General features: G+C 37.9%; 1 protein-coding gene across 5 annotated transcripts in view; it reads right to left on the minus strand.

The window, feature by feature from the left end:
* Positions 1-4409: 4409 nt before the first annotated feature.
* The window catches only part of LOC129751877 (activating transcription factor 7-interacting protein 1), a 34915-nt gene continuing 14069 nt past the window's right edge, over positions 4410-25255 (minus strand). For 4 of the 5 annotated variants that reach the window (XM_055747635.1, XM_055747632.1, XM_055747631.1 and 1 more), the window contains exons 2-5: positions 16245-16609; positions 6087-9747; positions 5429-6018; positions 4410-5357 (exon numbers count right to left, since the gene is read on the minus strand). In XM_055747635.1, coding sequence (XP_055603610.1) covers positions 4933-5357; positions 5429-6018; positions 6087-9747; positions 16245-16512 — 4944 coding nt within the window. In that variant the 5' untranslated portion in view covers positions 16513-16609 and the 3' untranslated portion in view covers positions 4410-4932. Of the gene's footprint in view, positions 5358-5428; positions 6019-6086; positions 9748-16244; positions 16610-16692; positions 16970-25255 lie in introns of those variants that run through there. The other variant, XM_055747636.1, reaches the window with a different exon arrangement.

Genomic DNA, 25255 nt, shown 5'->3' on the forward strand with positions numbered 1-25255 from the left:
TTCAAATGATATTTAAATAGTGTTTTCGATAATAAACTTAAGGACAGCCTATAGGTTCTTCTCGCTTTAGTTGCATAATTTGAGGCGTCTTCAGCACCTGTATTTCGCCGTTAGTTATGCAATCTATGCAGAGCTGCATGATATTTTCATCAATTTAGTTGTGTCCTGAAAAATCCTGATTTGTTTCATCGTGGTGATTTTTGTCAATACCACCTGTTCCGAATGAACCTTCTAAAACCAAATCCCATCTCTATAGAAAGTAGAGGTGCCAGGTCGTTTTGTCAAAAATCAGGACATCGCAAAAAAATCAGGATTTTTCAGGACACCACTAAATTGGGAAAAATAAAATGTAGTTCTGCTTACATTGCATAACTAAAGGCGAAATTTAGGTGCTGAATACGTCTCGAATTATGCTACTTAAGCGATAATATCTTGGCTGGCCTGCAGTTAACATCGAAAAAACACCATTAAAATATCATTTGAACCAAAAATTATCATTGATTTAACTGCTAAAACTATTTTATCAAAGATTTGTTCGATGTTCTCAAAATTTAACAAAAAATTGAGTTATCATTTATATATTTTTAAAAAAATCAGGACATTTTAAGCGTTTAAGGACAATTCAAGCGTTTTTGAAAAATCAGGATGGCTTTTAAAAAATCAGGACAAATCCTGAACAATCAGGACACCTGACGCCCCTGATAGAAAGGCTTCACAGAAATCCGCATCTGATCAAAGTCAATCATTACTTACTTACTTATACTTACTTTTTGCGCAGATTGTTTCAAAACGTGTTAATCAAATAATCCATACTAAAGACAACTGCTCAAAACCTATAACTTAGATAAGCTTAAAAACGTGAGAAAACTGGAAATGGACCTAAATAGTTTCTGAAAATTATCATATTGGTAGCCCTAGAAAATCTTGGCCGATATAATGTTCAATCTATAAAAAATTAACAGCAGTTTGGTCTAAGAGTTTCAACAATTCTGGATCGATTCTGGAATGAGGAACTCTAATAATGTTATAAAAATCTGAAAAATTGGTTTAAGAAAAAACTAGAACCGAAAAAGTACTGAAAATTGAGTTTTTAAGATCTGTGGTATGCAATTTTTGAAAAATAAATTTAAAATATGTTCTGAAAGTTGTTAACTATTCAGCAATAAAAATATGAATTTTAGAGGGTCGCAACAATAATTGACGTTAAAATCTGGATATAAAACTGCATACATAAAGGCGCAAAATAAGCTAGTACAAATTAAATTCAAAGTTCGAAATTCTTCAGATTACAGAATGAGAAATTATAAAAAAAATCTTACTAAATCTGAATTTAGTCAACACTAATGAATTTATAAAAAAAAAATTTCCCATTCCTTAAATATTTGCGCTTTCGGGTAGTTAATAATTTTTCATCGAATTCACCATTTTCCGAAATGGTAAAAATTTCAAAGCCAATTCAGTCTGAATTCTTCCAATTTTTTACTGTTTTTTTTCAGTTCTAATTTTTTAATATTAAAACTTTTTTGGCAAAACTGCAGAAATGTTCTTACATCTAAGATATCATAAAAAAGAGGTTTCAATCCAATGATCAACTAGTTAGAAGACCACGAGTAATTCTGATTTCCGACAAAAAAAAAGTTATAGAAAATTTCTGTTTGTTTAGGTTCGCCGATTGGTAAAATGTGAGTATTTCAATGAAATTTGAAAAGCCATTTCACCAAAATTAGTGGGCTTATACAAAATCTGAAAAAAGACGCCAAATACTTCATTATATCTAGTCAGTTTTTAAAACACAATTATCTGTTCTACTTTGATATCAAAACGCCCTTCGGTAGGCTAGAAATTTAAGGAATACATATTTCGAAGTTTTGAGGTGCTTTAAACGCCTGAAGGTAGACTACACAACAGTACTGCCCCTATTCGCATATGAGTCCCATGTGTATTTTCATCGTTTTTGAGTTATCGATGGAAAACGCTTCTTTGTGCTCCAATTTACCTAAAAAACAAGTTTTTGAGCAAAGTTTGTTCCCAAAATTTCGAAAAAAATATGACCCCTGATGTGTCCTATGTGAAAAATATTCGCATATGAGTCCCATGAACAAAATTCAGCGCCAGAGGTTACAATTGAAGGAAAGGATAGATAGAAAATGAATTAAATCAATAATTTAATGCTTAAAACATTAATTTACATAAAAATTTAACGTATAGTAGTGAAATGTTTCCGAAGAAATTTGTTTCTTAGCCTCAAAAAACATTAATAAGTAACTGGTAACCAAAATTATTTCTTCGACAAAAATCAACCGATGAACAACGCTCAATAGATCAGTCTTCGGTCAGGATGGTTCCTTCGTGGGTAATTTCGACGATCTAATGTGAGATCGGGTGGGTAGTACTTGAAGTGTTGTTTCGGTAACAAAATAACAAACTTTTTTCAATACTTTTTTCTATATGCACAACAATATCAATACCACTGTTTTCGTTTTTTACCTAGAAAGATGTTCCCGGAAGAAATCTCCTTCTTTGTCTTGAATCCAGCAGACTTTTGATCGGTGTTATCTACGTATCCGTAACACACATTGAAATGAATGATAATGATGTATGATAAAGCAATTTCACACGAACGAAAACAAAGTTTTGGAAAAACACATCCCACTTGGCGAATAAACCTTGATTGAAATCAGTTTAGAATCAAAATCTTTCGATAACTTTCTTCTGTCATCAAAAAGAATGGTATACAGATGAAAAAATATGTTAGAAACGTACTTGCCACTTGCCGATAACTTTAGCAGCAGAGACTCATTTGCGAATAATCTTTGTTCGAGGGTTAAGAATATTCGCATATGAGTCACACGAGTGTTTTATTGAAATTTCTCCGTAATTATTAGTTAGTATTAGCGCAAAAGTAAACAGAAGTATTCTTTGAAGTGTTTTCTATCCGAACTATTGATAGGTTTTGGCAACAAATGATTTAAGGTACACCGGGGCAAGTGCAAACGGTTTTCACCATAGTTCAACTTTCACATGTCCTAGAAAAATATGTATATGTTCAAAAATTATCAATTAACGTTCGTTGCATCACTAAAATAGTTCTCAACAAATTCCCGTTGGAAGTGAAAAATTAAAAAATGTTGGTAAAAAGTAACGGTGCTTTTGTGAAAAAATTTCAGAATTTGCACTTGCCCCGTTTATGGGGGCAAGTGCAAACGCAATACTTTTTCCAAACTAATTGACAGATGAGTCAGTGTATCGGTCTTGAAATGAATTGAATACATGTTCCGGTACGTTTTGTCAACTTTGATTAATATGTTTGCTGTTTTCTTGCAATATTGATAACTTTTTGGAACTCCATTTTTGGTGACTGTTGTTTTAAGCAAAAAACCTTCATTTACTAAGGCATTACGGAACTTTGAACATCCGCTTCAGATACAACACTTTGGATACCCCTTCTGACCATTTTAATATAATGCTGAACCATTTTGGTGATGAATTTTCTGAAATGGCTGATGTTGCATGGCTTAAAGGTGCGTTTGCACTTACCCCGGTAGTGTCGTTTACACTTGCCCCACAGTGTGGGTTGACAAGAGCGAATATTATTTTCACAACTTTCGGGGTGTACTGAAAATTTATCATAAATTTTCTGCTTTCACTTGAATATCGGTCTCAAACACTCACCTTTCAACGAAAATTCGGATTTAAATGCCCTTTTTTGTACGCAAAATAGGCAAAACAAAAACACACTGTTCATGTCTAGTACGTACTTGAATTCGCGTGTGATCGAACAGTGCCGTGTTTTTAGTGAAAAATTTAAAGAAAGTTTAGTTTATCTATGTCAGATTGTTTGTTTGGGTCTAAACAACAATTTCTAGAAGAAGAAATATTTTTTACTTTTTTTGTAACAGAGAAAAGTTGAACGTTTGCACTTGCCCCGAGTTTGCACTTGCCCCGGTGTACCTTATACGATTGTTTTTATGAAAACAAGTTTCAAACTTTACAAGCGTTTTTCTCGGTTTGCAGTTTTTACACATGGGACTCATATGCGAATAGGGGCAGAGTAGCTCAACTATAGTGAATTCTCAACTGCTATTTTTTCAAATCCAATCGTCAAAATTTCTACCGTAAAAACCAAATATTAATTATTAGAATATAATATCTTACCAAAAAATTTTTATTGCCATTTGGAATTGTCAATACGAAATTTTTTCATCCGTCCCAACTTAACACATTAAGGACCGCGAAGGAATCTTAGCACTGGACCAAATTTAACCAATTAAGTATGTCTAAGTTACCCGAAGTAATTTATAACATTCGAATCTTGCTTCGATTTTTTTCTTAACTAAACTTTTTCCAACCGTTTTGTGATCACTCCTGGAACTGTTCTTTCTTCATTGAGAAAAAAAAAAACACTGAGCTCAAATTGAATCATAATTTATTACTAAACGCCACTTATCTCTCTAAAAGCATAACTTATCGTAAGCCTAACTAGGTAGTACAACACTTCTATTTCAATTTTTTGCTAATGACAGTATTTTACGAGCGTCGACAGTTTTACCATAAGGTACCTGGAATATATACGATCAGTTACTGTGTAAAAGTGTTCGGGAAACACGTTCCACTGTACCTTCGGACCGGCGAGATGAACTCTCTTGTTTGTTTTTTTACTTACTTTTAGACTGACCTCTCCAAATGGGCCTATATTTGTTAGTTTGTTTATTTTTTTTAGTTTATATAGAATTTTGCTGATAGAACACACCCATAAAGCAAATGATTCTTAAATCTGTTTAGATGTATTTTATATCATAATTATCATTTTCTGTCCTATTCTGCTATATAGGTAAAATCTTGCTCTAGACACGCCGGGACATACAGAAGTGTACACTCTATTAAAAAGAGACCTTATTCAATAGAAATATTCATGGATAAAATCTACCCAACTTAGGCTTTGCCCGGGGCTGTCTCGTTCCAGGTCCGCGGAGGGCTGAACTGGCCAATGCGCTGATGCTCATCGACAGCCCGCACCGCGAAATGATACCGTTGACCTTCCTGGAACTGTGTCAGGGTGACGGCCATCGGGAGCAGCATCGCTTTGACGTCACCCACGTGGCGCCACATGTCGACTGCCGGCGCAGCGGACGTTTCCTGGTACGCATATATCTGGTAGCTAACGATGGTCGCATGGCTTTCGGAGAGATCATCCATCGTCCAGGAGATGACGATACCCGTTTCGATGTTGTTAATACGTATGGAAGGTCGAGGAGGGGCTTGCTTCCAGCCCGGATTAACAGCCTGTGGTGCCGCCTGGGGTAACGGTGCCGGATGCCGGTAGGTGATCGTAGTTCGCTGCTGCAGTTGCGCTCGAACTGTGAGGAATAAATTTGGAAACGTTATTAAAACTATCCTAATGTAGAATTTATAAACTTCATCAACTAACCAATTTGTCCGTTTGCCATACGCGCTTTGAACACCTGCTGCTGTTGCTGCATTTGTCCTGGAACCATGCCGCGCTGCAAACCGTTGGTAACACCTGGGCGCTGAATGAGCATCGGTCGAGCTGCAGTAGTTGAACTATTAGCTGCTGTTGGCCGCTGTTGTAGCGGAGGTCTGGCCACCAACCTCTGCTGGTTGATAACAACCAAAGGTGGTAGGTTACCTTGCTGCTGCTGTTGCTGCTGTCGTTGCTGACCATACTGATGTTGAAGATGAGTTTGTCCGTTCAAAAGAGTAATCGGTGGTTTGGGAACAACGTTAGCCTGTACTTGTGTTGGCTGTTGTACCGGACTTGGTTTGGGGCCATCGTCTTCGTCGGTCAAATCGATCAGAGAGTTATCGACAGCCGGACTGGAGGCAGTACTCGTTGGCTGATTTGGACGTTGAGGTGTAGAGGCAGGAGGAATAGAACTAGGAGTTGGCCGATTGACGATCTGCATGGCATTCGGAGGTCCAACTTTTTTAACAACAATGGGAGGTACGCGACCAGAAGCGTTTCCTATTGGAGATGATGCCGGTTCTGGAGTTCTTGTCCTGTAATCAATTTCAAGTTGTAGCATAAAATTTACAGTTAAACATTAAAAAATAAAAATAATACTTACAAGGGAGAACCTTGAGGTGATTGCGTTAGGGGACTTTGAGGTTGGCTTCCCGGAGCGCTTCCAGGGTTTTGTGATTCCTGAATCTGTTGCCTCAAAAGTTGTTCTTGCATCTGTCGAGTTTGCTGTTGCTGTTGCACCTGTTGGGTTAACGAGAGGGGCGGACGCATAGGAGTAAACTTTTGAATTGGTTTCTTTCGGACAATATTCGCTGAAGTTGCTTGTGGTAATTGCTGTTGAGCGTTTTGTGCGGGTGAATTTTGTTGTTGCGGTGTAGACACCGGCGATTGTAGTGGAGTGATGCTTTTGTTCACTGGTGTGGTTGCCGTTCCAGAAGGAATTATCCTATTGATGGAATTGACAGTAGCACCCGTGCGCGAAATAGCAGATTGATTGATATTGGATTTGTTCGCAGCCGTTGTCCTGCTGAACTGAGGTTTCCTAACTTGGATTGAGTTTTGAGGAGATGCTTTAGTAGGAGATGGTCCCGTTTGAGTAGGAGTTGCCGGCTGGGACCTACTTGTTTGTGTCTTGGGGGAATTTGTGGCAGGCGAATTCGTATTAACACCCGATTGTCGATTGTTGGCGCCAAATCTCGGCTGAGAAACTTGCAAACCAACAGCACGAGTAATCTTAACCGGTGTTATAAAGTGCTGGTTCCTCTTTTCCAAATCTTTCACCACACGCTCGTGGACCATCTCCAAATCTTTGAATTGTTTATTCAAATCATGCACCTTTTGGCGATAGCCCTGAAGTAATGTATCATGCGCCTCCAGCTGATTACGCATATCCGCAATAGTCGACTTAAAAGCAATCCCTTCCACTATTTTCTGCAAAACAAACTCCTCCAAGTCAGAGCGATTCATCTTCTCCAATGGCTTTTTGAATTTTTTCAGGAAATCTAATCGAACAGGTTTCAGTTCCTTTAACATTTTCGGCTCCGGGTCTAGATCAATTTTGATGGGTTCGATTGATTCTAGCGCTGATTTGCCAGGTTCCTTACCCGGTTTGTCTTCCTCTTTTTTATCTGATAGACGAACCTTTTTCGCGGAATCTTCGTTGGCATCTTCATCCGATGGGCAAGGCCGTTTGACACCGGCTTCTTTCTTCTCCGCTTTTTTCTCGGGCACGTCGTCATCATCGTCGATAACTAAAATTTCATCCTGTGCGTCTGTGTCTTTCGTTTTTTTCGTGTCTTCTTCGGTGTCCTTTTTGGGTTCTTCCGGCTTTGATTCCGCTTTTGCCTTCTCTGTGGCAGGAGCTTCTCCTGAACTAGCAATTTTTTCTTTATTTACTTCAACAGATTCGGCACCATCAATTTCAACACAGTCGTCTTTTTCGGATTTTTCCGTTGTTTTTGGAACTTCTTCCGACGATTTTGTTGTTGCCTCTGTTAATGATGATTCTGCTGCTTCCGTTGAAACTTCTTTCGTTACTTCTTCTGATTTTTCTTCAACAGTTTCTTCAGATTCCGTTTTTGCTACCTTCAGAGACTCCTCAGTCACTTTAGTCTCTTCTTGTGTTTCACTTTTTTCGACTGATTCACTTGTCTTTTTGGCGACCTCAACAGATGCTTCAGGAACTCCTTCCGACTTTTCTTCCAGCTCAGGTTCACTTTCTGACTTCGGTTCTGCAACATCAGGTGTATCCTCTGAAACATCCATAGCTTCCAACTTTTTCTCCTTAGTAGCTTCCTTTTCACTAGTCGATTCTTCTTTTTCGGCCAGCTTCTCATCTTTCGGGGCAACCTCTTCATTAGTCTCCTCTGCGATAACTTCTTTTTCTGACACCTCCTTTTCAACAGCTTCCATCAGGCTTTCGTTAACCTTTTCCTGAGGGCTCCTAACATCGACCGAGCATCTACGCTTGCTTGGTGGTTCTCCGTCAGCCTCTTCGTCATCCTTTTGTTCGGCTTCGGTTCCTTCCTCCGCGTCTTCCGCGTTTCTACTGGCCTCTTCATCGTCCACTGCCATATAATCCGATTCGGCTTCCTCGTCAAAATCATCATCTTCACCATCACCTTGGGCAGTCTCCGGTTTTGCGCTTCCCGATTCGCTGCTATGATCATCGCCATCTTCTTCGTGTTGATCGTCATCCTGTTCGGCACGATCCGGTTCTTCCATCATCTCCAATAGATCTTCCTCGTCGGCCGCCTGCAAAGCTTGGGGACAGGTGATCTTCGATGTTTGCGCATCTTCTTCGCTGTCTTTCGTTTCAGTATCTTCCTCGGCCTTTTCCTCAACTGTTTCCGATTTATCAGTTTTTTCCTCGACTTTTTCCTCAATTGGTTCTAATTTATCGTCATCTGTTTTATCGGTTTTGGTCTCGGAACTAGCTTCCGATTTCTCGTCTTCCTCACTTTTCTTAAGCGGTTCCGAAAAACGTATCAAATCCGAAAGCTCCGATTCTATTGCAGCACAATCCTTTTCAACGTTTTCCTTAGAAACGCTTTCGATTACCGTTTCCTCTGCTTTATCAGTTTCTTCAACGGGTGTTTCTTCCGACTGAACATCCTCTTTTGGACTTTCTTTGGGTTCAGCATCAATGACTGGCTGATCCTTGAGGGTATCCTTAGTTTCTGATGATTCATTTTCCGATTGCCTTACTTTCGTGTTTTCAGTAACTTGTTCTGAATTATCCTTCTCAGCTTCAGAGCTTTCACTTTCAACTTCACTGGGTAGCTCTGGATTAGCTTCCGGTTCTGACGGTTCTGACGGTTGGGGTTCAAGAATGCTGGTAAATTTGATTAGGTCAGATATTTCCGGTGAAGCTTCTGGCTGACAAGAAGATTTTTCTGCTGCCGTGAAACTTTCATTTGATACGCTTTCCTCAGGAAGTTCAGCAATTACAGGTGTTTCAGATTCGATTCTAGTTTCCTCAGGAAGGTCAACAATGGCAGGTGTTTCAGATTCGACTCTAGCTGGCTCTGGTAAGGTTTCCTTTTCATCGACTTCGACAACGGTATCTGAAAACTTTATTAAATCTTCTAAATCCGGCGATGGTGCTTCAGACCTGACCATGTGCTCTTCTTTTTCGAGCAGAACTTCTGATTGTTCGGGTGCAGCAGGATCTGTTTCGAGCTCCACCGGGTTTGATTCCCCGTTTTCTATTTCCGCCATTAGATCTTCCAAGACAGGTGTATCCTTCTGTGCGGCATCTTCGTCTTCCATCGGTTCATCCAATTCTGTCTCATCCACGGAAGTCATATCTACCGCAGCCGTGTTCAGAATACTAAGTCCCGCTTCATCATCCACGACTGTCGAACTGTCAGTCAGATCTTGAATCGTAGCATCTGCTTCCGGTACCTTCACTACAATACTGTTATCAACGACAGTGACTGGTTCATCTTCCTTCATTAGCTTCTCAAGCTCGACAGAAGGTAACGTTTCGGCAAGAAGTTCGCTCTCGTCCACTTCCACTCCAATCTCGACGGCATCGTCATCGTCGTCTCCTTCCAGGAGCAGCTTCTCGTCTAGCTCGTCATCGATGAGTGTGTCTAGCGTTACCACTTCGTTGGCAGCTTCTTGTTTTCCCTGCTCCTCTTCCTGCTTCTCCTCTTCGGCGCGATGAGAATCTTTGTTGAGCTGAATGATATCCTCGATCAACGTATCCGATATGGTCTGAACTAGTTCGGTGCCGGAGCTGATGGTGTTGTCGAGTAGCTCTGAAAAATTTCGAGAAAATAGGATTTTTGAATCTTTTAATTCATAAAAATCTCGTTTTTAACATAAATTTAACATGAAATTGAAATGCTATTGTTTAGTTCCCAGTAATCCCTTTCCATTAAAAAACCTTTAAAATTAACAAAGTGTTAAATTTTCGCATGACTCGTTTCAACCGTTTCTGGGATAAGGAATTTGAAAGGTACTTTTAAGAAACTCGGGAAGGTACTTTTAAGATAATCGGATTTCCCAATAGGTAGATTGAAGCAACAAAGCCCAAACAAAAAAGCATCATGAGATTTCTACATATTTTTAACACCTAGCTAGCGAAACAAAGCTATGACTTTTAATGGAATGTTAAAATCTCCCTATAAAGTACCATCATGTCACCATCTACCGAACAGTTAAGCGGTTTTTCAAATTCAAACATGTGTAATAAAAAAACGACGGCAGATTTTTATTCGCTTTCTTTTCCAATACATCTCAAAACTGCTCCACTTTAAATAAAAAATTTAGTGGAATGCGAAAAATGTACGCTTTTAAAAATAATTAACTAAACGTTGAGGTGTTCAACTGGCCCTATTACCGCCCACTCGACTTTTTCGGGTATCGATAATGTTTTCTTAAGGAAAAACTATCTAACAACACGGAAACTGTTCTTTTTAATATTGTCCATGTAACGAGCTGTCAAAACCATATTTTGGACATTCGATAGAGAACCCTGCTAGCGTTCACACCTATCTCGGCTTGTGTAGTATCAAAGTTACTCTCTCGGTGAAATTTGGCAAAATGGCCAATTCGGAAAAAGACAGACCGCGTCGAATTAGACAATACGGCCCATGTAATACTGGGCCCTTCATAGTTATCGCGGAAACGGGTGAAGACTTTTTAGATCCATCTAAACTGTTGAAAAAGATAATACGTGATTTCGCGAGTTCGTATGTGAAAGGGATATGCATGTCGCGGAAGAAAATGAAAATTCTTATGGCATCTGCTAAAGATGCAAACGATTTGGTGAAGAAAACATATCCCAAAGTGTCTTTCAATATTCCGCAAAGACTTGTCGAATGTCTGGGAGTCGTTTATATGGAAGGAGTTTCAGACGAAGACTTGCCAAGTGTTAAAGTTTTCGAAAAATCCAAAAGTATGCAGTTTAACAATCCCTTAATCCTTGAAACGCGGCGTATGAAGAAGAAGATCGGCATGGAGTTCCAGAAGCTCCCTCTTATTGTTTTCACGTTTGGTAGTCTGGAACTGCCCTCGCATGTCGAACTAGACAATGTCCTTTACCCTGTGAGGAAATACAACTACGCAGTTAGGCAGTGTCAAGGATGCTGGCGTTTCGGCCATCTGGCTAAGCAGTGTAAAAGTAGACCAAGATGCAAATCATGCTTGGAGCTAGATGTAGATGATAATCACGCATGCAATGGTGACCCGATCTGTGTCAACTGCTCTGGGACACACAGAGCAAATGATCGGAACCTATGTCCTATGTTTTTACAAAAAAAGGAAGAAGACAAGAAGCGGCAAAATAGTTTTTCGCAGGGAAAAACTGATTGGTTCGCTGCTCTTGCCCTAATTCCCCCACAGATTTCGGAAGAAGTGGTCCTAGAAACAACAATTAAAAGGCGTGGCAGAGAAGATATTAGTGACAATGAGAGCGATTTTCCCCCAATAAAAATTCGTACGCTAGAAGAAGATGATGAAACTATCAGTGTCCACTCTGATAGATGCGAAACAGTCGGCGTTGCTCAGGAGACTAATGCTCCCAGCAACTATGGGGAGATGGAAGAAGATGTCGAAGCACTTTCTGACTACGAATACCTTCTACAGAAAGCAAAGCCGACCACTACATCAGAACAAGGAATGTACGTAGATGAGAACAATGCTGACGAAAGCCCCGGAGGTGAAACTATCCCCGAGAGATTATAAGAATCACACTGGGCACTCAGGTGCATTCTACGCCGCTCCGCTGCTTGCAGTGGAACTGCAGAGGAGTATTGAAAAAATCGTCAACACTTGTAAATCTTATTAACACTCACAATACAAACGTACTTCTTCTCCAAGAAACTCACTTACAGCTTACCTGCCGCTTCAGTTTAAAAGATCATGTTCTGTTCCGAGCCGATCACACTAGGAACTCTATGGGAGTATTGGTCGCTGTTCGTAAAAACTTACAACCGATAGCCCATGATCTAAACTGCCACAATACGTTAAAAGCCGTTGCTTGTTCAATAAACACACCAAATGGAAAGATCTACATAGCCTCTGTCTACATCCATCCACAAACTGTGGTAAACTACAACCAGATGCATGATTTGCTATCTTCCATACCCAAACCCTGTATTATTGGTGGGGACTTTAATGCGCGGCACACTCTGTGGGGGAATAGGGAAAACAATCGGAGAGGAGAGATAATCATCGACGTTATGGAGGATCTAGGCCTAGTAGTGATCAACAACGGAAAATACACACGATTTGATCGGTCGCACCTACCTAGTGCCATCGATATTACGATGGTTTCAGCGGACATCAGCCTACTGTTCAACTGGGATACACTCGATGCATTGTATGGCAGCGACCACATTCCTATAGTGTTCAAAACGGACAATGTTCAAGTAATAAATAATAGTGTTCCTATGAGTAATAATATAGACTGGACTTCATACTCGAATGTTGTGGACGAAAAAGTGTGTGGGTATGATGAAATGGACTACAACAACTTTAGAAATGTGGTCGCTGAAGCCATGGCAACGGCGTCCATGACATCAACACCAACAAATGGTGGAAGACGCTCACAACCCTGGTGGGATTCGGAGCTGGAGAGTAAAGTGAAAAAAGTGAGAGTGAAATTTCGAAGATGGAAGTCATGTGGATACACATCTGAAATGTATGACAGTTACCGAAAAGAAGAAAGTGAGTTCAAACGATTAATTAAAGAAAAGAAACGATCTTCGTGGGAGAAATACTGCGACGGTTTATCAGGTGACACAGCACTTTCGAACCTCTGGCGGATGGCCAAAAGGTTCAAGGGGAATAGCGGAGCGAAAAATGAACTGCGAGATCTGAAGGTTATCGAGGGAATTGTTGACAGATTAGCCCCATCATCCACTCCTGAGCCCGTACACCCAATAACATTAACACATACACCAACTCAAGATATGTTTTTGCTGAGCGAGCTCATAAATACGCTCAACGAAACCAAAAATTCAGCCCCGGGGTATGACACTATTCCATACATAGCCCTTCGCAAACTACCACACGTTGCAAAACAAATACTTCTTCGCATCTACAATCACATCTTAACATCAGATGTCATTCCAGAAGAGTGGATCATCTTCAGACTTGTTATGATCCTCAAACCCGATAAGCATCCAGCGGACCCGAAATCGTACAGACCAATAGCTCTCGCTTCATGCTTTAGAAAAGTGTACGAGATTATGCTTAAAAACAGAATTGAGTGGTATATGGAATCCAACTTGCTTTTCTCTGATAGTATGTACGGTTTTAGAAAAGGCAAAGGCACCCAGGATGCTCTTCAAGTGGTACTACATAATGCGAAACAAGCTTTATCATCTAGCCAACGTGCGCTCTTCTGTATGTTGGATATAAGAAGCGCCTACGACTGCGTTAACATCAATAAATTGGTTGACGAGATGCTCCGATGGGAAATACCAACATCAGTCGTTAAAGCTGTGTATCGTTTGTTCCGGGAGAGGAATCTAGTGGTACCTATCGATTCAACTACCGCGGTACGCAGAACAACGTGGATGGGACTACCTCAAGGCTCCCCCTTGAGTCCTACATGCTTCAATGTGTTCATTAACCACGCAGTTCGAACAACTTGTGAAATTCCGCGAATAATCGTTGTCGATTTCGCTGATGACATATCGTTAATTACAAGTGGGGAGAATTTAAATCTACTGAGTGAGGTTATGCAACGAGCTATTGATCACTTGTCAGAAGAATTGAGTGGGTTGGGGCTAGAAATCTCTCAAAACAAATGTAATGCTATGGTGTTTGCTACGCGTCAGCCAGAAGATCGCCCAGTGATCAACATAAACGGTCATGCAATTCAGTACGATATTTGTGTGAAGTTTTTGGGCTTGTATCTCACACCAACACTTGCCTGGAGCCCTCATGTGCGGTATTTGAAGAAACGAGTGTCACCATATATCAACTTTCTTCGTAGTGTGGCAGGTCAGAAATGGGGAGCTCATCCAACTGCTCTTCTCAAAATCTACAAGGCAAACATAAGGTCGATTCTGGAGTACGGTAGTCTTTTTCTCGCCGACTGTCCAGATTGGCTGTCAATACAGCTTGATCGAATACAATGGAGATGTATACGAGTATGTATTGGTTCCACAAAAACCACACACACCGCTTCACTCGAAGTACTTACAGGGGTCACTCCGTTGAAACTACGAAGACAAAAAGCAGCCGAAAAATTTGTCAACAAACGGTTTTCCATGAAAACCTGGTACGAGAAGTACGCTGAACCTCTCCTTCACGGTGGGGTCCCAAGAACGGAGATTCAACGAAGCATCCTGAGACTAAGTAATATTGTCCCAAATGAAACCCTCATCGAGCAACTACCATGCTACCGCTACGACAGAGGAATAAAAAACTGCACACCTCTTGTTGATTTAACACTTACTAAGAAACATCCGGGAAGTGGTAGTTGGAATCAACTACTTGAAGAGTTTATGATCTCGAAATACGAAGGAGCAATCCAACTGGCTACTGATGGCTCAAAGTGTGGCGACAAAGTGGGATCAGCAGTCGTTACTTACGACTCACAGGATCCAGTACTACGAAAACTACCTCACAGTGCTTCAGTGTTTAGTGCAGAAATGTTTGCTATAAAATGTGCAGTTGACATGATATCATCTAGACAAAGCAACTCATTTATTATCATGTCGGATAGTATGAGTAGTTTGACGCACTTGGGAAATAATGCTGTCGGTAGTCGTTGTGGCGAACTTTGGTACCAAATTCGGCAACGTATTTCGGAACTGACTATCTCTGGCTATCATATTGTGCTCTTGTGGGTACCGGCGCACAAGGGTCTGGTCCTCAATGAAATGGCGGATAGAGCAGCCAAGCTAGCAGCTGATTGTGGTATAGATGAGTCTGGAGGATTGACGAGCTTGGACATACACTTACCGAGTAATGCTAGGAATATGAGCCAGTGGCAGGACTTGTGGAAAAACGGGGTGAAAGGAAGGTTCTGTTTCAACATTGTGTCGAGGGTTCAACAAACACCTTGGTTTAACCATTGTGACCTGAGTCGCAGAGAAATTGTGATACTATCGAAACTAATGGCTAACCACTCAAGATTACCCGCACACCTACACAGAAACAACATCATACAGTCCTCGGCATGCCCCTGTGGAGCTGCTGAGGCGACTCCAAATCACATACTTTTTGAATGTGCTAGCTACGAGACAAACGAAAGGATAAAGCTATGGATGGAATTGAGAAAACGCAACGTGCCACCGGACATTGTAAAGATTCTGAAAAACCAAAACATTGTATTATATAAAAGTGTTTGCCATTTTTTTATAAGTAGTGAAATAGATATTTAAGTAAAGAATTGAATGTTAAGAAAAACTCCACTTGGCAGAGAAAGGCTTAACAGCGAGAAGCCAGAATTTAGAAATAAAATTTAATTTATACTTAAAAAAAAAAAAAAAACCATATTTTGGATCTTGAGAGAATACATTTTGTGAAATCTTACCCGCAAATTTTGTACAAATTTTAACAAAGTGCGTTGACTGACAAAATGATGATTCCCGGCAAACAGCCTCAAGTAATCGGTTACTTTCAGCGATAAAACATCATTTTCTAAAGTAATCAAACTAAATGCTTCTTACAATTTACACTTTTGACACAATACATGCGTTAAAAATATAGAAATTGTGCGTGACCGGTAATTAGGAACCCACACTTTTTTTTATACACCAATTACCGCCCATCACTAAACGCTTAAAACAACTACAACTACAACAACAACAACTATTGAAAAAATTGAAAAATTTCCGATGCAAATCTATTCTACAAAAATCAAACTATCGTTTCAAGCCGATTGTAGGACAAATAGGTACTATTTAGTAAACAAAACCCCTTTTTTCCCTAGGAGCACAGTTATGCTTAGTTCGCTAACAGGCGTCGAATTCAATAATTTGACCGGAAACGAAAAACCAAATATTTTATTTCTGGCTATAGTTAGCATAATTAAGTGATGATTTTTCAGTGAAAGGGTCGAACAATGATGCCGACACAGAACACAGGTCTTATTTTTGGAGAAAAAATTCCAGTTTTTTCGAAATACACACAAAAGGGTGATTATGGGTGGTAAATGGTGTCTGGGCGGTGAATTTAAGGTATTAAGTAAATTCCTTTTTCTTTAACATTGTTTTATAGTTATAGTTAGAGACTTTGAGGCAACTGTTAAAACGAACGGATAGATTGCCTAAATCCAATTAAACCTTCATACCTTCATCGTTGTCATCCGTTTCGCTCAGCATCAACCGTTCCATGTTTTCCTCGTCCTCGAGACCCTTTCCGGCTAGGGTCGAAACCGAGGACGATTCGACCAGGGTTTCATCTATGTCCATAACCACATCTTCTTCCGCTAGAGTTGCCGACTGTGGCTGTGGTGTTCCTACTGCTCCGTTTTGTTTGATACTTTGTACAGCATCAGCTTCCGGTAGCTTTGTGGCTAGTCCGTTTCCGTTCGTAATCGGCTGGTCTACTTCCATCATTATTATAGTTTTTCTTTTCCAGAATGGTAGCTTTTTGCTGATGATCCTCTACCAGTGAATTTTCAGATCAGACCAACTCCAAAGTTACGAAACATTTCTGAAAAGAACAATAAGGATTTCCAATTAGTTTTGTTTATAGGTTATGTTGGCATTCAAATAAAAAATAAAAATATTACTAACATATTTAATTGAAATCAACAGTTAAAATTATATTTGCGATGAAAACCGATGAGCTAAGATCACAGATTTTTTGTTTAAATAAAAATTAGTAAGCTGTTCGGTTTATGGGTTGATGGTCACCCTTGACCGGGGACACTGGTTTTTGATCGGGATCTATTTGCTAGAACCTGACAACTTTCCCGAAAAATTCGTTACTACAGGTACTTAACACTACACAGTTCTTGTAATTCGTTACGAATTGGTAAACTAAATTCTAAGTTAATAAATAAAGCTGCAGATGCCTTCTTTCGGCTTTGCCCACTAGTGAAAAAAAGTTAAAGGCAACGAGACAAACAAAAAAAGTGAGCGCCGCGAGAACGGAACGCACGCACACTAACGAATCTTTTGACAGATTTTCGGGTTGTATTGGTGAAATTTCTATATACATAGCAGGGGTGTCAGGTGTCCTGATTTATCAGGATTTGTCCTGATTTTCGAGAGACCGTCCTGATTTTTCAAAAACGCTTGAATTGTCCTGATTTTTGGAAATTGGCCCTTAAAATGTCCTGATTTGTCCTGATTTTTAAAAAATATCCAAATCATGACTAAATTTATTGTTAAATTATGAGAAAATAAAACAAATCTTAAATAAAATAATTTAACCAGTTAAGCCAATGAGATTCTTTGATTCAAATGTCATTTAAATGAGGTTTTTCGATATGACTTGCAGGCCATCCAAGGTTATTCTCGCTTCAGTTGCATAATTCGAGGCGTTTTCAGCACCTATATTTCGCCTTTAGTTATGCAATCTAAGCAGAACTGCATTTTGTTTTCACCAATTTGGTGGTGTCCTGAAAAATCCTGATTTTTTATTCGCGGTGTCCTGATTTTTGACAAAACGACCTGGCACCTCTGATACATAGCGATTATATACACCCAAAACCGCCCATCGAATAAAATGATTGACGACTCATTTCTCAATCTGACGTTTTTAAGGAACACATCGATGTGATGAAAAAAAATTTTTGTATGAAAATGATTATTCCTTTTTGGATTCCCTTTCAAATATATTTGAAGAAAAAAATGGAATGGTTAAAAATTTTAGCACAACATCATTTGATGCGCCCTTTTGAAAGCAGACGTTCGATATCCGTTTCTATATGCATGACCGGCGGGCGGCGGCAAAGCGGCTGTCTTTTCTTGCTGCCTGCAGGATCCATGGATGTTAGAGGAAACGTGGATGAAAAACGTGCGACTCAAAGCATGCGGTGTTACCTGAATTGTTTATGGGTATAAAATCGGTAAACAAGATGGTTTTTGCTTTTCGGTAGTTTAACAAAATACGCTATATTTTTTTAAGTTGGTATTTCATTCTCATAAGTGTGTTTCATAACGAGTAACATTCGTCAATCTTTTTATGGAATTTATACTTTAATTGTTAGAAGAATGCGTTCAACTGATTAGCACAATTGATCGAGTGGGTCATTAGACCGAATGATGCCGTACGCAGAATTGAACGCAAGGCTCCGGTCTAATCAGAAATGCAACAGTACTGTTTTTTTTAATGATAGACCGACAGGCTAATAGAGAAGAAGGACGAATGTGTCATAAGGCTAAAAGGTCGAATGGCCAAATGTACACTAGGCCGAATAGACGTTGTTTTTTACACTACGTTTTCGAACGAAATATATAAAAGATCGAAAAAAGTATGAATTTTTCGATAGAAATAACAAACAATTTTCGATATAAATATGAAACTCCCAGAAAAAAAGAAATAAAAAAGACACTAATACTACGGATTTGTTCATAAAAAGTAACTATATTAAGACAATAGATTAGAAAAGCTCATTCAACCAACGTTCATAGGTAGTTTGCAAAAAGTTTTGTTTACTGCGAACATCCCTTTGTCTTAAAAGATCCATTCGCTACAAGGAGCAATACACGAACACTAAGCGCTAATGTGCCGAGTGAAAAAAAATACATGAAAGGGGAGATTCGCTGACCTGAATTCGTTGCCAAAATTGAACGAGAACCTGCCGACGATACACTTTACGGTCCGCTGCTGTCTCGCTTACAAACTACCTACTGATGGTGATTGCAATGTTTAAAAGCAGATGTTTGCTAAAGTCACTCCAGAAATTGTTGCATGTAACCAAGCTTATAATTGAAACCCATTAGTTTTCACAATTTCATAAAGAGCCATTTAAAAATTTAGCTAGTGTAGAGAATACAACATGTCACCATGGTGACGAAAACAAAATGGTTGCCAAAGATTTGTGTCACTGTCACGTGAAACCTCGTGGCATGCTTTGCCACGTACCTAATAATGAATTCGAAGCAGGCTTTCCCTTTGGAAAAGATATAAGTATATTTTTTCAGCTTAGTCAGAAGCACTACTTCCAAGCTCCTAAGGCTGAATATGGTTTATCATTTAAGCTACGGTTTGAGGATCGTTCCAGCGAGTCTCATAAAGGGGCTTGGCGACTGGGAGTGCCGCCAACGGCAAAGAAAGCGAACATTCATCATTTCAGCATGCAGCACATGAAAAGGCAGCGATGTTCAGCATCAACAAAAACGGTGTGTGCGCAGTTTGTTCCTTCGCTCGCTCGTTCGTCTGTTTCGTTTGCTGCTGATGTGATCTATACAGGGCTTTTCGTTGCCTACACATACGAAAGTGAGAAATTATTTTTAGAAAACTTCGATTTCGCCTTACAATTTTAGGGTCATATTTTTTTGTAAAATGCATAAAATTGAGGGATTACCAACCAACTATGTATTATCTTTGATTCGAAGTTGTTCGATTCTGCCTGTTTTGCACTGTACTGCAGAGATGCGGCCGGTGATCGATACGAGGGAAAATAAAATGGCGTATGTTAGTTGCTATAGTATATTTTTGAAACTTCAAATGATGAACTAGGGACTTTTAGTTGCAATGTGGGCTTAAAACTTTGATAGTAATGAATACCATTCTTCAAAAATTTGTTGACAAATAAATTTAAATTTCAAATAAATCAATTTTTTATTTCTTTTTATTGATTGCACAGAAAAAAAACGGCACTGAAATATTCCGGAATTTGTTAGCCGTTTTTGGGGAAAACATTGAAAGCAAACATGCTACTACTGACCGGGGTGCCTGTTTCAATGGGTACCAGAATGGTCGGATCGATAATGATTGTTGTTGTTTGTGGTTTTCGCCGAATCATTTGGACTACAGAGCGGTTATTTTCCAGGAATTTTTATGTTTCATTTACTAGCACTTGCTGTGCTGTTTTAGGCTAACGAAATATTTATTGTTTTATTTATATTTGGTAATGTTGAGTGACTATATAATATTTTAGAAATATCATAGAAGTTCAGAATTTTAGGATAGAAAATTTTTTCCGAATAAGAGATAAACTAAACATATATGTATGAACTATGTACCTCATTTGTTCTTAAAAAAAATAATTATTCATTGATCTGTCCTGAGGTTTTTTTTTATAAAAATCTAGTACTTACTAACAAAAAAAAAACAACCTCGGAGTGATATCTCGAACGCTGAAATGTACACACAAATGTTCCAAAAGAAATTCTGCTAATGGAGGTGGAGATTTGGGAGCCGGGCGAAAAATCAATAATCTGGAACCGAGCACAAAGCGACAGGACTATTTTTATTTTCAAAATGTAAGTATTTTTGCGTTTTTAAATTTTTTCTAAGTGTTGTGGTTTTCGAATAACGCATGTGGTATACCTATTCATACCGCGAGCGGTCAAATGACGGTTTACACTGTTTTCGCTAAAACTTTCTTGTTTCTCAACCGATTTCTTTAAAATTTGTAGTTTTGAAAAGCCTATATTTTGACTCAAATATGTTTCTCAGACAATTTCCAGCTACAATCAATTATTTTAAAGTTATGTTAAGTCCAAGAAATTTTTTATGAAAAAACATGCTTCGGGAAAATTGCTATAAATCTGTTCATCAGTGTTCGAAAAAAATTTCACTTAGTGCATGAAAAAGCTGAAGTTAGAAGCTATATGTTGTACATACGGAAATTTTTATCAAATTTTTTTTAAGATCATGCTCACAAAAAATGTAAAAAAGTTGTGTAAAACCCGTACTTTTCAATCAATCAACCGTCAAAGCTTTTCCTGTTACAGTAGAAAAATTTCAAAAAATGTGTTGGAAAGTTGACGTAATTTGTCACATTTTGGCATCTTTAGATTTTTTAAAATACGAAATACATAATTTATGGCGAATTTTCAAAGGTGGCTGTTTTTCAAACATTTCATCAATTCGGATTTTTGATACAATTCCTACACCTAAATTCAGCTTTGCACTAGATTTTGAGTATGTTATCGTGAGGTTTAGGCAAAAAAAATATATGCAATAGAAAGAAAATTTCATACCGGTTCTAGTGATGTAACTGCATTGGCAGTGCGATGCTTGACATTGTATTGCACCGCCAATGTAGTTACGTCACTAGAACCGGTATGAAATTTTCTTTCTTTTGCATATATTTTTTTTGCCTAAACCTTACGATAACATACTCAAAATCCAGTGCAAAGCTGAATTTAGGTGTAGGAATTGTATCAAAAATCCGAATTGATGAAATGTTTGAAAAAAACAACCACCTTTGAAAATTCGTCATAAATTATGTGTGTCGTATTTTAAAAAATCTAAAGATGCCAAAATGTGACAAATTACGTCAACTTTCCAATACATTTTTGAAATTTTTCTACTGTAACAGGAACAGCTTTGGCGGTTGATTGATTGAAAAGTACGGGTTTTACACAATTTTTTTACATTTTTTGTGGCCATGATCTTAAAAAAAATTTGATAAAAATTTTCGTATGTACAACATATAGCTTCTAACTTCAGCTTTCTAATGCACTAAGTGAAATTTTTTTCGAACACTGATGAGCAGATTTATAGCAATTTTCCCGAAGCATGTTTTTTCATAAAAAATTTCTTGGACTTAACATAACTTCAAAATAATTGATTGTAGCTGAGAAACATATTTGAACCACATTATAGGCTTTTCAAAACTATAAATTTTAAAGAAATCGGTTGAGAAACAAGAAAGTTTTAGCGAAAACAGTGTAAACCGTCATTTGACCGCTCGCGGTATGAATAGGTATATACAAAGTGTCGGTATGTTTAGTGTTAAGGCTAGTCCACACTAGGAGACAGTTCGTCTCGAGACGGCCTCAGCGTCTTTTATTTGGGAGACTGTCTGTCAAAGTTCGTGTCAAAACAAAAATCGCAGTTCAGCTTGCCTAGTGTGTATTGAGCTTCATATACCGATTTATTTCGATTGCTTTGATTCAGTATAATTATTCAAACAAGTAAACTCATCACAACAAACATTATATTAGAGCACCTGTATCTGTATCCGTGGTCAAAACAGCCGGTTTTGCCCAAATTCCGCAGCAGCAGCGCAGCAACCGAACTGGTGGTCCATTATACCAGTTTCAACTCAACTTTTTTTAGAACTGGTAAAAGGATTGATCCAAAAGTCCAAAACTGATGAGATTTGGATCCAATTTGACGGAGTTCTAAACCGTTTGACAGTTAATGAAACACGAGTGGGGTTAGCAGTTTTTTCATTGTATTGGATCTAATTTCTTTGGTCCAATTCTTGTATAAATAAGACCCAAGGATAGACTACGGATACAGGTGCTCTTAGCGTGCCAAAGGAAGTAACGAAAAAAAAAAATTTGTAGTTTGCAGCTTACTTGGACTTTTTTTAGGGGTTCCTTAAGCATCGAAAGTTTCGATTTTTTTATAAATCATCTGATGGAAGAGCAAAGAAAATTGTGAAAATCGAAATTTTAAATTTGATTAAATAAAAAGCTATTACGAATGCATAAAATGGCGAGATCTGATGTTACTTTAAAAATATTTGTTGGACAGAAATCGACTTTCTGGGACGATTTTCGGAAAATCAATAACCCATTTGAATGTTTATGGAGCAACCTAATTTCCCATTAGGGTTAAAGACCACCTAACTTGTTTAATTTATACAAGAATTGGACCAACGTAATAAGATCTAATCCATGGAAAAACCAGCAACCCGTGTAGCATTAACTGTCAAACGGCTTAGAACTGCGTCAAATTGGGTCCAAATCCCAGTAGTTTTGGACCAATCCTTATACCATTTCTTAAAAAAAAATTAGATGAAACTATTTTAACGGACCACGGTAAACGGATGCTAGAACCACGGATACAGATGCTCTAACAAGACAATTTGTCGTTTTAAAATTACGTTGATCGTGCGATGATTTCTTCAAAAGTCATATAACACAGTTATACAAAAATGACTTGAAAAACAAAAAACTAAAAATTAACAAACTATAAAAAACTTCAAAATGACATTTAAGACAAAAATAACAAAAAATAAAATACGTCTTAACAAATACGTACTTTTAGTCGATATTGTCATTTTTGCCTTTTATTGATTTTGTTCTTTTTATTATCTTTGTCAGTTTTGTCAAAAGTTTTATTTCCTTAAAAAAAATTTTTTTTTTGCAATTACTTAAGTCATTTTGGAATAAAACTTTTAAATAAGACTTTTAAAAATCATCGCACGAACAGCGAAATCTTAAAATGACAAGTTTTCTATTTACTATTCGTTTTCCGTTTTTTTTCGTTTTAGTTATTTTTGAGCACCAATGTATTAAGCAAAAAAAAAGTAGCATTGCAATTGGGCTTGGGCCTGCTAAAAAGAATAAAGCTTGCTCTTTACTTTTACGCAGATTTCCATAAGAATGACAGCTAATCGAAGTGAAATTGGAGTTAAGGCTATTGCTTTTTCTGTTGACATACAAATGTCACTAATATTCAGAAATAAGGTATGAATAACCTCTTGCTTGAATATGGTTAACATATGCTATGGATGTTTGTTTGTTTTAAAACAGTTTTGCTGGGAAGATTCGCCTCTGAATATGGTATGTAGCGAGTTGTGATTCATTTTCTAAGCCAATTTTTAAACATTCCATATAAAGTCAGCGAGTCTTAGAGAGCCAATTTTTTTCTCGAAATAATGTCTTTGACCATAGCGTGCATTCAAGTCTTCAAAGCCAACGGTCATGAGATCGAATCTCGGTCCTGGCAAAATACGCTTCTTCTGGGCTGAGGATTGAGCATTTCTAAGAAGGCATCATATCTTCAAAAGCTATAAGCACTGATTATACTGACTGGACACTCGAATTTCTCTTGTTGGATAATTTTTCCAGCAACACGCAATGTCGATTCCAGAATGCGCATCGATCGCTTTTGATGAAATGCTATCCCAGTTGAAAAGTTCTTTCACGGATAAATAGGAAATTTCTACGAATCAATCGAACTAAACATTAAGAACTTCATTTCTGTCGAGGTTCGCTATACCACACAGCAAAAATTATTTCCTGTAAAATTACTCAAATGTCCTGTAACAAAAAGGAGCAGGATATTTCTCGTTATTTTACAGGTCGAAAACATGATTACGTGACATTTAATTTTTAGTGTACAACTTTTTTACAGGACATTTGCTGTAATAATAAATACTAAATTGCATGCTATAGCATTGCACAAAACCCATAAATAAAGTATTTTTTTATCGAAAAATAAAATCAAGAAAATAAAAGGTAGATACAATCTGTTTTTTGCTCTTGTAATGTTTCGAATATTCGATAATTTTTTAGAAAATTTCCATAAAATACATCAAACTTTATTTTTGTTTGTCATCATCAAACTTTATTTATTCCACCTCCGGGTTTTTTGGAAATTTCGAAGGTGGGGTGAAAAAAGGAGAAATTGATATTTGTTTTATTTGAAAAAAGGGGAAATTCGTAAGATTTCACTTACTTTTCTAATCATAACGATTAGTAAGGACTGGCGTCTTTGTTGCATTCCAAGTCAAATATTTTTCACCTATCAACCATTTTCAACAGAAGTCAATAAACATGTAATTCATAAAAAAGCCATATAAAACAAACGCATTTTTTTTTAATTATCTGACAATTTGCGCCGGGGGTCTTAAGATCTTCTCCAAAATTGGAAATTTGGTTCATTTTTACGACATAGAAACACATGTATTTTTTTCAGATTTCCAACATTTTTATTTTTTGAGTTAAATTTTTTGTGAATAAAAAATAACCATATTTCAAAGCTACATAGCTCTGTTATTTTTCAACGGAAATTATAAAATAGCACATCAAAATTTTATCAGCTTTCAAAACAAAATACTTGAAAAAATTAATTAATGACCTTCAACATGAAAAATTGTAAATAAGCTTTCAATGGCGTCTAAAAGTACCGTCTGCATCACCGAATATTTTGCAAAAATATCATTGTATAGCTCAATTTATGATGCAAATTTCACCTGAAGACATCAAAGTTGTTTTGTTTCCACGTTGTTCTACGTTGTTGAAAGTGCACGCTACCTCCATAGGTAAGTGCAGTTGTTCGACCATTGTTTGTTTTCGATACAAAAAAAGAGATTTATTGTCATTATTTCTTTCATAACTCTTCAAAGAGTTGTTAGCCCACTTTGGTGTCTTCAGGTGAAAGTTGCATCATAAATTGCGCTGTACAATGATATTTTTGCAAAATATTCGGTGATGC

This window comes from Uranotaenia lowii, chromosome 3 (genome assembly GCF_029784155.1).
Source record: "Uranotaenia lowii strain MFRU-FL chromosome 3, ASM2978415v1, whole genome shotgun sequence".
Classification (NCBI taxonomy): domain Eukaryota; kingdom Metazoa; phylum Arthropoda; class Insecta; order Diptera; family Culicidae; genus Uranotaenia; species Uranotaenia lowii.